Consider the following 13,746-nt stretch of genomic DNA (forward strand, 5'->3'; position numbering starts at 1 on the left):
GACCATCTTTCCCAGTGTTAACCATTCACTCATTTTATTATTAAAGTCATAGTAAAATTATGTTTCAATAGTAGCATCAAATCTTTGGTATGTTTATGTTTCACATCCATGATACAATGCTATGAAATACAAGTTCATGGGTCCTATTGTTAGGTATTTAGATACTTGAGGAGTAATTGAATCTTCATTATTTTCTATTCTACATCTGGTTATATTATGCATCTTCTTTATAATGTGTGGCTTTCCCTGCAGTAAGTAGGTTCTGATCCTTAACTAACCTCAAATACCATCCTCTGGTCATCCTCTTCTAGCTTCTGTGATTACTATAAAAAAGAATGTTGAAGGACTAACGTTTAATTGCAGCTGAACCGTCCACATTTAGGACAGAGGGAAGTTTGTGTTAAGTAGAATCACAGGTTTGATTTGGTGTTGTGACTACATATCATCTGTCTTCTCATTCCTTCCCCACACACATGTCCAGGGTTACCTTCAGAGTTCTCAGTTTTGCTACTAGTAGTCCTTGCCTCCAAGTTTACCTCTGCTCTTCTTCTATTTTTGTTCTTTGCTTTGGGCTATTAAAATTATCATTTCATTGTTTTAAAAAACACCAAACTAGTCTCCTATTCACGATTTTTCCTGAGATTGTTTTCTCTGTTTATTCACAATTCATGTGAATGCTGGACTTTTTATCAGGATGGGGAGATGGTAAGAGCAGGATGCCTTAAGTCAAGCTGTGTAGTTAATCCTGTGTAGGAATAGCTTATAAGGAAGAAGTTTATGTAACTCCAGTCAGTTTGCTCCCCAGGAAAGAGAAGAATGAGGCAGAGCAGGGTGTGCTCAGCATTCTGTAGCTGTGATGGAAGATGATGGCTGTTTGGGCTGCTTCCACAGTGGATTTCAAAAGAACCCTAGAAAATATCCAGTACAGTGGCCTAAGCCTTTGTTTATCATACCTTCCTATATAAAGAGTGGCCCTAGCAAGAGTGGCTTTTAGGGTTTTATCTTTAGGGAAAAACTCAAGTGTAGAGAAAGAATTTGTGTGGTATTCCTTAAGATCCATAAAGAGACACATAATTTTTAAGGAAATAAAGGACCCATGACAAGAGGATATAGGAAAGGCATTCCTATATTTAAATTGCAGTAGAAAAATAACATAATCTCTTCTCCTGTGAAAGTCCATATGTCTTCTACCTTTCCGTTTCACTCAGCTCCATACATGTCCCTGATCCTGGTAAGTTCGCATGAGGCCCAGCCTCATGTTCTATGTAGCCAAACAGATGAGGACAAATAGAAATGAAAGTTGCAGCATCTGAAGTTTAGACATGGAAGAAGATACTGGATCCATAACCCAGTGTTCTGTTTACCTCATATTGCTTTTCTCCTTCGTATTCTGTCCAACAAGAGTCATCTCAGCAGGCAGAGTGTAGGCATAAATTCTAGCCTCAATTAAGATCTTTCTGAAATGGCTTCAGAATATTGAACTCAGTCATGCTTCCTCCCTTTGCTAGGCTAGTGGCCCACATGATCTTACATTCCACATCCAAGGTTTGAAAGCGCTGTCAAGGTGGACAGCATAGAACTTGCTTTTGTTTTACTTTGTTGTCAGTGCTGATGATTCCTAATTTAGTTTTCAGCATTTTAAAAGTCACCTTTGAAAAGAGTAGGAGTTGGTATGTAAATGTATAGACCAAAGCTGCTTAATTATATATTTCATGGGTGGTGTATGTGGGTATAGTGTGTGCATGTGGTGTGTGTGTGTGTATGTGTGTGTGTGTGTGTGTGTGTGTGTGTGTGGTTCAAATAAGTTTTATTAAGTGATTGCAAACAGTAACTCAAAATTAAATAGACCTATTGTTGTTGTCGAAATTGTTCATGATTGATGAATGCTGCCATGTGGATCACTGTGTGTGCAATGAAAACTTCAGCCTTAGACCGTATCTGAGCAGTTGTTTTCTTACTGCTTTTATCTGACAGTTTTTCCTGGATATCAATGTATTTGAATGTATCAAAACGATGGCAGTGTACATATGTCTGAATGCTATATGTTGGTAAGAGGGCCTGGAGCCTGTGCTATGAGTATGTGTAACGTGGTGTTCTCTCTCTGTTGAAGCGCTCTCCGTCCTGTACTCCAGCTAGCAAAGGCAGACGTGTAAGAGACTCGCACTGTGTGCTGTGCCAATGCCTTCTGCCTGTGTCTTGTCCCTGGCCTTTGGCTGCAGAGCCCTCGAGCATGCTCCATGTGTCATTGCATCACTGCATGCATGTGCTGCAGCTCTTGCCGCCACTCCTCTCCTCTCCGCTCCCCCTGTGGCTCTCTCTATCCCTCCATCTTGGCTTTGGCAGCAGAGCTTTAGGAATGTTCTTCATGTAAATTTATACAACTAAGCCACGAAAATAGTAAGATACCTTTTAAAAGTGTGCCTTCTAAGTTATTCAAATACAAGGTAAATGAGTTTCTCATAGAAAATCTGATATAATCAAATGTGTAGAGTGTTCAGGCCATTTGTAGACCTCACTGACTGGATTTTACATAGATCATTTCTGGAGAAATTGTGAGGTCAGTGTTTAATGGATGTCAAAGGAATTTCCCTAACTATCTTACATAGTTATAGATTTAGGAAAATAATTTTAATAATGATTTTTTGTAATCTAAGATAATTTCAAAATTTAAAAAGATTCTTTCTATACATTATTAACACCAGAAACATCTTCCATTGCTTCTGGACCTCAAAGTGTTTGGCCACTTCCCAGGCCCTCTGTGGCTCTGATATGCTCCAGGTGGGGAATCAGTATGTGGAAAGGTCTCAGGCCTTGATAAGCCAGCCTGTCCCAGCACCTGCCACACACACCACCGAGATGCTTAACTGGATTTCCATGTAGTGTTAAATAGCACTTAAGGACATTCACTGGGAGATAAACATTGTAACTTTCAGCTGTCAACTTGATGATTAGCAAGCACCTTAATTCCGAAGTTCCTAGAGACAGAAAGTCAGAGATGAAGTACTTCTTGGTGAACATAAGAGGCGGTAGGATGGCCATGGATTCTTGTGTTCTTTCTGAACTGATAAAGGGTTCTTGTCACATAAACATGAGTAACGCTAGCGTTGCAAATCGTTTTAGGCCACTGTCAGTGTTGCACTCAGTGGGTCAGTGAGTTCGTGGCCTCTGTTAGTAGAGGTCTCTAAAAGATTTCTGCTTCTGCAGATGTCTTGATTGTTTTCAAATTTATAAAGTTAAGCCATTAGATATTTGTATCTGTCAAATTAATCTTGATATATAGTAACTATTTTGTAATGGTAAGACTAGCATTTGTCTGCCCATCTGTACTAGATTTGAATTATCAGCCTGTGAACTGAATGAGTTTATGATGCCTTGTTTTTAATAAGGTTATAATTCAAAAAGGGTTTGTTTTATTGTTGATTTTATTAAGTATTGGTTATATCTAATTAGTTAGCCATGTACAGTGTGGGAGATTTGGCCACCTAGAACATTTCATTGACTCAAGAAATAAGAAAAAAAAATTGAGGGAAGTAACTGCTCTGTGGTTTTTCCTCCTAATCCTGTATCTTTATATGACAGCATCTAAATACGCTGCCACTAACCAGAACCTGTCAGTATGGTAGTCTTGATTATCTCCCTTCCCAGCTTCCTTCAGTTCCTCCTTGGCTTACTAGCTGACCTTTTCCCTTTAATTTGTAAAGGAATGTGATCATAAGGACATAATTAAATGGGAACTTTTTGGTGGCATTGTAAAGTAGTCTCTGGGACATGATTGTAACATTGTTATTTCCGTAGAACACAAATACTTACCACTCCTAACTGTGGCTTTGAGTCTAACATTGACATAGGATTTCATATAGATACCATGCTTTCAGATGGTTAAATGCTTTTGGAAACTTAAAATTCTTTCCCTTGAAATAGTACAGAAATAAGTTAACATCCTAGAGTTGGCCATTTCAGTGATATTAAGCCTCATTTGCAGATTGAAGACTTAAAGTTCTATTAAATAATAAATTAAGTATACTACAAGATAAATGTTATAAATAGTATTGTTAATGTATGGATACAAATGACTGGGGAGAGTTCCATCTGATTCTTTTAATACTGAAAGGCACAGATTGTCTCATTTCAGATTGTTCCTTTAGAATTTGGAGCAGACCATAAAGAGCCAATGTACAGCTTAATTTCCTGTTACTTTTCCTAGAGTATAATTCTCTAGAATCCATATTCAAGTCAAAATACTGAAAATAACTTTAGGAGAAGTTTCCATAAAGAAATTTCCAAAAATAATGTAACTAATAAGTTATACTATTTGTACCTAGTAAGACTATACCTGAGGCTATAACATTAAGTAAGTTTTACTTGTTACAGGATAATGCAATAGTATATTTACAATTTTCCAAATGAAATAATACTTCTATAATACTAGAAGTTGGTCATAAGCTCAGTTAACAGAAATATCTATTTCACTAAAAGGTTTGTGTTCTGAATATTATAAACATTAGCTTCTTTATTTCAAAAATGCTTCTAGCTAAAAACAAATTTGATTTTTTTAAAAAGCAATTTTTTAATTTCAGATTATAGTTCCTGATGCAGGCAATATATTAGATGCAAGCTGTTTTCTACTAAATTATAATTTATTATCTATATTAGATATCAGTCTATTTTTACTTTAAAACAAGTTGTGTGTGTGAGTGTTGCTGCCTGGGTGACTCTGGCCACCTTGAGAGGTACAGAGTACCGGTGACGTAGAGTCAAGATGACACAGTCATGGCCATTGTCTTAGTTCTTATTTGCTTATTGCAAAACTTGGCTGTGTAATGTGAGGAATTCATGGTGAAGTCATCTGAAAATCAGACAGCTGCCTGGTCCTGGAAAGAAAAATACTTGGATTTGATTACAGTACTTTAAATATATATTGTGAGGATAATTTGCTGGAAAAATCTTAATACATTCAGGGGCCATTGTGGACTTCTTGCATCACCCTGACATGCATTATGAACAAAAATCACAATATTCAGCTTTTTTATTATGCACACACACATCATATATTTGAACTAGGAGAACATAAACAAAATTGAATGTCTTTTAGTTCCTACTCATTAGAATAAGCCAATTGAAATATGTTTACTTAGAGAAAATGAGTTAACAAAAATAGAAAAGGTATTTTTATAAAAGTACTCTTTCTTAGTGGATTATAATTTTAAAATATTGAGTAAATTTTTTACACTGTTAGATTTGCTTCCAAGGTCTGTCTTTGAACTATATCAGAATACTCTATTCATTAATATTATGTGTTGCTTTTTAGCTATTCACCTTTTTATTATTGTATTTATAATTATTGAGATAACTATTAAATTGATAAGTAGCTCTGCTCTTACGTATATCGTATTTACTGGCTTTTACTAAATTAGTAACTCAATTAACTACTTAGACTTAATGCTATAAATATCTTCAGTAGTGTCCATGGGTTAAATACAGAAATGATGATTACATTTTTAAAAGTTTTTAGTGTGCTCTGTGTAAAAATGTTATTCATGTTTGTATATATGAATTATTGCCAGCTAATCTTAAAATCAATCTTAGGCATCTTTAATTCTAGTGTATTTAATGAATATCCAGAAATTTCAGTTAAATGCTTTTAATGGTAAGAATAAACCGTTAATTACAAATACATGGTAAGGATTAAGATGTAATTATAGTTAATTGTAGTTAAAATGAAAGCCACAGTTGTGTTGGTGATAATAAAAGCCCTGGTGAGGGGAGTATGTGACATGTTTTCCTCATCTGCCTTGTTAGGCTGTGTTTGAGAGAATATTCATACTGGCAGCAATCCCGAGATGATGTGACAACACAGTGTCTTTATTTCCTTAGCTTCTGCTTTTAAAAGATTTAAGTTTGATGTTCAAAAAATTTTTTTTGCCATGAGTGTCTTCATGTTTAATTATGTTTTTTGTTTTGTTTCTTGCATTTATTAGAATTACACCTAGAAAAGTAGCGTGATAATTTTCAAATTCCATAGTGTTTTTTTCAAAAATCAAAATGTTGTTGTAAATGATATAGTTGGATTTTTAAATATTTAATATTTTTAAATATTTTTATATTTTTATATTTAATTATTAAATATTTAATATTTAAATAAAGACACTGTGTTGTCACATCATCTCGGGATTGCTGCCAGTATGAATATTCTCTCAAACACAGCCTAACAAGGCAGATGAGGAAAACATACCACATACTCCCCTCACCAGGGCTTTAATTATCACCAACACAACTGTGGCTTTCATTTTAACTAATGCTATTTCAAAATACTACTGCTATATAGTTACTTAGTTTCTTTTAAAAAGAAAACTAATTTGATTTTTTTAATGAAGTTGAGTTTTAGCTTAAGCGCATACAGCTCTAAAAAGTACAAATAGTGATTTTTGTTGTTCTATTTTACTGAAGCTATCACTGGTTTGTCTTTCTAAAATATTACTGCAGTTTTCAATATAGCCTGGGTTTACTTGATGCAGCTAAGAAAGTAATTTTTATTTCCTCATTTTTGTTCTCTTTCGTTGACACTAATTAGTGAAAACTAGTTAAGAAAAAACAACAGATTAATACGTGGCAGAAATTCTTCAAAAGAAAAAGATTTCTGTTAAAGGGTTGAAGAATTCTGAATTAGCAATCACAGATTAAACTGATAATGGGCCTTTTTCTTTCTCCAGTCACTCACTACCATGTCACATTTTTATGGGATCATAAACTATGCTGATAAATGTTTTAACACCTGACTCTGGTGTGGGTGGTGGAACAGAGAACCCTGCTTTAAGCTGCCCGCTCTGTGAGAGAAGCTTCCACTCACCACAGACGAGAAGGTGGTGCAGCTGCATGCCCTGACTCTGTGTCGGAGAGTGTAGCGCTATGCTCACGTCTGTCAGCCCAAGTCCCAGAACTCAGGGAGGAGACCTGCTGGAAATTGGGTCAGTATTAGTGAAAAACACAAACTATCTGCTCTTGACTGTAGAGATATTGAAGTCACAAGACCTAGAGATAAAAGTCATTTGAACTATTTATTCCTATTCACAAAATTACCTTTATCCAGGGTTTTTTGTCTTATTGTTGAGTATTAGGGCTCCAGGCTTTCATGACATCTCAAAAAAAAATTAACTTATTCTTAATTTTTTTGTTTGTTTGTTTTTTGAGACAGGGTTTCTCTGCATAGCCCTGGCTGTCCTGGAACTCACTCTGTTGACCAGGCTGTCCTCGAACTCAGAAATCCACCTGCCTCTGCCTCCCAAGTGCTGGGATTAAAGGCGTGCGCCACCACTGCCTGGCCTTAACTTATTCTTAAAATAATGCAGTTTTCAGTGTGTAACAAATCTTCCACTTGAACACTCCATAACAACTTGTGTGACTGAGTCATTTTTAGTTCTTATTGTAGAATATTTCAGAGCTGCTTCTTTACCTTGCAATTTATATAATTAGATAGACAATAGAATAAGGAGAATGTAGGAAGTGAGAAACACTCCTGCTTTATATAGCTAATAATATAATTTGATTACCTTCTCCTTAGCTGCCCCCACATTAAATTGTGAATGGGACAAATTTGTCTTGAAACTCATTTGATTCTTTTACTCTTTTTCCTGTTCACAGTTCACTGTTTAAAAATATAACTTGGCCTCTATGATTCTTATTGCTTTGAATGTTTCTGTCACGGCAGCACCTTGGTAGAACATAGAGGACTGGCTATGCAATGAAGAGCTGGATTCAGACCTAACTCGCAACTTCTGAAAGCATACCAGTTTGTGGAATCATCTGTACCACACATACAGAGCTGGTAGTTGGTATCCCTCAGCAGTTCCAGTTTTTGAAACCTAAAAACAAAAGACATAAGTTGATTAGTAACTGTGTTGGTTATTTTTACCAAACCCTTACCTCATGGACTATTTGAAGGGTGGCCTGTGCCTACCACCCTCAGAGGCCTCAGAGGTGGATATACCCATAGAGGGCTGCTCCTGGTGTTTGCCATTCCTAGTCTGTAACTCCTGCAAATTTAACAGATGATAACAATTCTTCATATTGACCAAAAGATGACTGTTTTATATGAACAACATATCACAACTCCAGAACAGTTTTTATTCTGGTTTCATTTCCATTTTTGTGATTTCAAAAACAAACAAACAAAAACCCGAAAGCCCAAAAATCAATACCTGATCAAAAGCAATATAGAAAAGGATTTAGTTAGCTCATCCATTATTTCAGGAAAGTCACAAAGCTGGTCACAGCACATCCATAGTCAGTAGCAGAGAGAATGATGCACTCATGATGCTTGCTTGCTCTCATCTAGGTTATTCTTGTCTTACATAGTTCATGACACCCTGCCTAGGGAATGACGCTGCCCAAAGTCTGCTGAGTCTTCCTATATCAGAACAGTCAGAAGGATAAGCCCATAGGCCACTGATCTAGATAATTCTTCATTGAGACCCTCATTCCTAGTGACTCTTAAGTTGTAGCAAGTTGAATTTTAAAACTATCCACCACAGAATTCTAATCTAACTGTACATGAGCTAATAGTCCCAAATTGAGAAAACTTTTGTATACTTAGACATGGAATCCAAGTACCCAGAACCCTGATCGGCATGAAAAGGGGAGCTGGGAAGTTAATGTCTGGGAAACTATTTCTGACCTCTCTAATCCTGATCACTTGCCATTCAACCTCAAGTTTTAAGAGGTTTTATTTGTTCACTCAGTTCCATATACAAGGGTCTTTATCATTTTAGTATGTATTCTGGTCTACTTTGTTAATTCATATTCTCATGTCTGTACTTAGATCTTTTGTCAGTTGTAATTTAGAAGGAGGTACATTGTCTATGATCATGTCCCCTCTCCAGGAGTAGCCATAGTAATAAGAGAAAGTAGTTCAGTCCTTTTGTTAGGACATTGCTGTTTTTCATACACTACATTCAAAACAAATTACCTTATCTTCCCAAATTATCTTCTTTAAACTCAATCCTAGGAACTTTGAAAATTGCCAGATGGAACGATTCTCTATGAGTGTGTTTTGTGCTTTTAACCCAAAGCATTTCCAGTTTCTAAGAGTGCTTACCTTTAAAGGGTTCATCTGACTATCGTATTTCTTCTGTTGTAAAATAAGAAGATTGATGTGAGTAACAAACACAGAGCTCATACTAAATTCCTGGTCCTTTCAACTTATACTTTGAAAAGAACTAAATTTCACTGTCTGGGGTAAAACCATGTATAATCTATAGCATGCATTTCTTATCTTACATGTGTGATTCTTGTGTGTGACGTTTAAGTGTTTTATATGGAGTACAGATGTATGGGGTAAGCCAGTGCTCACAGTAAAATATGAACAGCAAGCTCGGGGCTGGAGCTTTGGTTAACCGCTTAAGAATTGTTTGAATGCCTGCCTGTGCCCATTGCCCATAGAGGGCCACTCCTTAAGTTTGTCACTACTCACTCATAGCTCCCATACAGCTGCCAGATTATAGCAGTTCTCCATATTTAACAAAATGTAGTAAAACTTGTGCTTTTGCATAACGCCATCCCAAATGTGAATATTTAAACTGAGTTTTTTTTTTTTTTTTGGTCTTCCTCAAGAATTGTTGTCATGATCATGTCTTAAAAGTTACATGTTGTTAAAAAGTGATTTCTTGGGGTTCTTTTTTTTCCTGACTTATTTTCCTAGACTGATCCCGTTGACAACACTTACATACGGAACCCGAACATCAAGTTTTACATCCAGTCAAGGCCCACATCTCCTTCCACATCTAGTGAAGCTGAGCCAGTTAAGGTGCCTCCCTGGAGCAGCCTTGCTCCTCAACTGTACACTTGGGTTCAAGAAAGGGCATTGAAACTTTTAAGTGAAATCTGTCTAATTAAATACATTGTATGCTTATTAGATGTCATTACTTTTTGATAATATAGAGAGAGATAGAAAATTACCATTCACATAAAATAGGTGAAAATAGGTAAATGGGTAAAGGTAGTCTTTAGTTACAGAAGTGTGTAAATATATGCCTATGTAAACATTACATTCAAAATTTATGGAAACGTTAGCATTATTAGATGCAAACTGTAAGCAAATGGCATTGAAAGTGCTATTCTTGATTTGTGTTCTTTAATTCTTCTAATCAGTTTAATAAGCCATGATATAACTAATCATTGCATCATAAACATAGCTTAGAAATGAAATTGTTACTGCTGTAACAACTGAAGACCCTGGCAGCTGGATAGTGTATTCTAACTGCTCAGTTAGCCATGGGCACTCACTCAACTAAACCATGCCTTTTAAGAGTCAAAAAGACTAGGTTAATAATTTATGTCAGTCAGTTACCTTAAGCAGCCCATTGATCAGTTTTCTTTCCCAAAGATTACCTGCCATTCTAAATGAATTGCACATTGAAGAATGTGCATTTAGCTCCTTGATTATATTTTCTATATAAGCTTTAAGCCAAAGGTGTTGGGTAATGGTCTCATTAGTCACCACTAGGAAGAATGACATGTTAACATCATCTCTGTGGAGTGCACTGGATCTGGGACACATTTCTTTCCAGTTTTGTTTTGTCTTTGAAAATCAACTGTGATTTAGAGCTTTACACAAAATGATAACAAGAACTGCTGTAAGGACATGCACAGCTCTCAGTGTACAACACTCTGCTGTTGTGGGAACTTCCCCTGCCTCCAGCCCTTCGCTGCTGAAGGTAGTGCTGAGGAAATGATGACCCTAGTATTTTGCTTTTGCACATGGGCAGTGTGAGTCAAAGCAGTGTGTTTTGTATAGACCTTAAACTTTAACTAGTTGGATCTTCCCAAATTGTTTTCTCCAGTGCTTGGATCCATTTTCATCCCCCATACCCCAGCAGCATATGAGAGTTCCCCATTTCCCCTCATCCCTGCCAACCCTTGCTACAGTCAGATACTGACATTTTCCCAGTTGGATGTCTGTGAAGGAGCATTTTTGTATTTTTGTATTAACTTGGGTTTCTCCCTTTTCTAATGGTATTTAACATTGTTTTATGTGTTCATTGGCTATTAATGATTTGCCTGTTGGTATCCTTTACCCATTTGTTCTGTTAATTTTACTGTTTTGTTTTTTATGTTCTTTTTAAGTCTGAATATGAGTTCTTTGCTGGGCTGTTGGTTGTGAGCATTTTCTTGCATTCTGAGGATAATTTTTAAATTTTGTGTTCTTTTTATTTTTCAAAACTTTTGGTCAGCTTTATCAGTCTTTTCCTATATAGCTTCTGCTTTTTGCGGCTTTTAAAGTAGTTTTTCTTTATGAAAATATTATTTTTCTTCCATGTTTTGTTCTAAAGGTTTAAATTATTGCTTTTATATATTTAAGACTTTACAAACTGAAATGTATTGCTATGTGGAGTGGGAAGTGGGATTTCAATATTTTCCCCATATAAACAACTGGGTCTCTGGCTTGCTCCCGACAGCACTGTTTCCGCTCTGCATGCTCGGGTCTGTCACGGCCTCCCTGTCTTGTGCTTCCTCTTGCACCAATTCTACGTTGTCTTCATCACTGCGGCCCTAAACAGTTCTGGTACTTGGTGTAGGGTACCACTCTTAGCCACTGTGTTCTTTTCCTTCTTGACCCTCTACTTTTGAATACCACTTTTACTGTTAGTGTGTCAAATTCTCTGTGACTCTTTATTTGAATTGAATTAAACTTATATATTTGCATGTGGAAAGTTGACATCTTCATGATACTGGGCATTTCCACCTGTGAACATGATACACACCAAGTTATTTCTTTCCATTCTTCAGTAGAGTTCCATGGCCTTTGATATGCTGCTCTGTGTCGCTTGTTGGTTTGTTCTGGTGCCCCAGATTTTGTGTTGAGTGTGAATGAGATCCAGTTTAATGCAGTTTTTATGGGCATTGTTGATCTTTTATCCATCACCTTTGCTTGAGTCTTTAATTTGAATAACTTCTCAGGGACTTTCTATAAAACTCTAATGACAGTTCTGTTTGCTATTGTGTTGTATTATCTTTTGCATACATTTTTTCATTGTTCCTCTTGTATCTTTTATATTTATCTTCTCAAATGTTAAAGAATAGATTGGGCTTAATACATTTTCAAGCTGTTCAAAAGTAAACAAAATTTAATTAAATATAAACTCACAATTCACAGAAAACTGAGACATTCAGTTAAATTCCATATTAGGGTTATAATTTATATGTGATAGTTTTTGAGTTATGGGTAGAAGCAGAGTACTACCCAAATTTCTCTTCACATTTTAGCATTCCATGACTTTATACAGGGCTAAGTTGTTTTCCTTATGTGCTTCCTTAGCGTCCTAAAACGGCTACTGTCCTTTGGATTTTTACTTTGCTAATTAAGCCTCCTCCCCACATTAACTTGCAACAAAACCACTGGTTCTTTTTATCCAAAGAAACATCTTATATAATACTTCACAAAGTAGACTTCATTTTACTTACAGTAAAAATATGGTTTAAAGCTAAACAAATTAAACTCATAATTCCAATAATATTAAATAATTTAACCCCTTCATTTAAAGTTATGTACAAGAATCCCACTAATCTCCATGTATGAAAATCTATGTAATTGCACTCCATATGCATAATATATATTCTAAATATGGAAATCCTCTAGGACTGGTGAGATGGCTCGGCGGGTACTTTACTTGTTGGGCAAACCTGAACTTTGTCTCTGGGTGTGTGAAACTTATGGTTCCACATCAGTTGGAGGAGGAAGTAACTTTAGAGTTGCCCTTTGACCTCCCATGTGTTCATCTAACTCATACATACACATCGTGAATGCACACACACTCATATGCAATAAAAAGTTGTTTAAAAGATTAATCTTCTAAATATTATCATCAATCTTGCTAAATATTCAAGTACTTTTAAAGGATCATTGTGACATTTAAATGAATGAAAATATTTCCGCTTTTATGTAAATTATATGCTGTGATTCTTGTTTTCTTCTGTGGATTTTATTTTCTAATTTATTTTTAAATTTCCAAATTGAAATGATTATAATTGAGAAAATACTTAATTTATAAATATCATGAGCTCGTATTTAAACTACAGTTCCGTGGAAGCTTGACCCTCAGGGAGATTACTCAGTGTCTCAATAGCCTTCTTGATGTGTTGTCTGGTTTTACTTATTCTGGTCTCTTTCTAGTTATTTTCTAAGTAAAGTGTGTGTTTCATGACATTCATTTCCTTTTTTGCCCGGGATTCAGATTGCAGACTGTGCTCCACTTCCAGTTCACACACCAACCTTAAGGAAAAAGGGATGCCCAGCTTCAACTGGTTTTCCACCCAAGGTACTTAGTTTCAAAACATGAGAGTGAATTTCTTCTACTTTGGATATTCACTGTAAGTTTTGTTGATGATTTCCTCAAAGTTATAAAATTAAAAATTTGAGAAGAAAACAAATTTTATAATGAATATAAATAGCATTCTGAATGTTGGGAGGTGTATTCAGTATTTAATTCTTAAATTCTGTTTTAAAACCAATTAGAGGAACCCTCCAGGAACCCCTCACTTTGTGACCTGATAAAAGCATTAAGTTGAGGCCCCTTGTTAGAGAAGATAAATCCAAGTTTAATGAAACACCAAGAAAGAGAAGAAGTGTTCATTAAACAGTACAGGCGGGTGATCCTCTTTGACTAGGGCGGTCTACATGACACGGCGTGAGGACTCAGCTCCTTGTCTAAGCCATGCAGAGAAATTTTAGAAACTGGAAGACCAATGCTTCTT

At 35.9% G+C, this 13,746-nt stretch overlaps 1 protein-coding gene across 20 annotated transcripts in view; it reads left to right on the forward strand.

Annotated features, from left to right (window-relative positions):
- The window catches only part of Cdc42bpa (CDC42 binding protein kinase alpha), a 217,834-nt gene that overhangs the window by 174,845 nt on the left and 29,243 nt on the right, over nucleotides 1–13,746 (forward strand). For 7 of the 20 annotated variants that reach the window (XM_034520047.2, XM_034520049.2, XM_034520048.2 and 4 more), the window contains one exon: nucleotides 13,227–13,310. In XM_034520047.2, the coding sequence (XP_034375938.1) occupies nucleotides 13,227–13,310 (84 nt within the window). Of the gene's footprint in view, nucleotides 1–2,110; nucleotides 2,150–9,694; nucleotides 9,800–13,226; nucleotides 13,311–13,746 lie in introns of all 20 variants that reach the window. The other 13 variants (XM_076914596.1, XM_076914601.1, XM_076914597.1 and 10 more) reach the window with 4 other exon arrangements.

This window comes from Arvicanthis niloticus, chromosome 16 (assembly GCF_011762505.2).
Source record: "Arvicanthis niloticus isolate mArvNil1 chromosome 16, mArvNil1.pat.X, whole genome shotgun sequence".
Taxonomy (NCBI): domain Eukaryota; kingdom Metazoa; phylum Chordata; class Mammalia; order Rodentia; family Muridae; genus Arvicanthis; species Arvicanthis niloticus.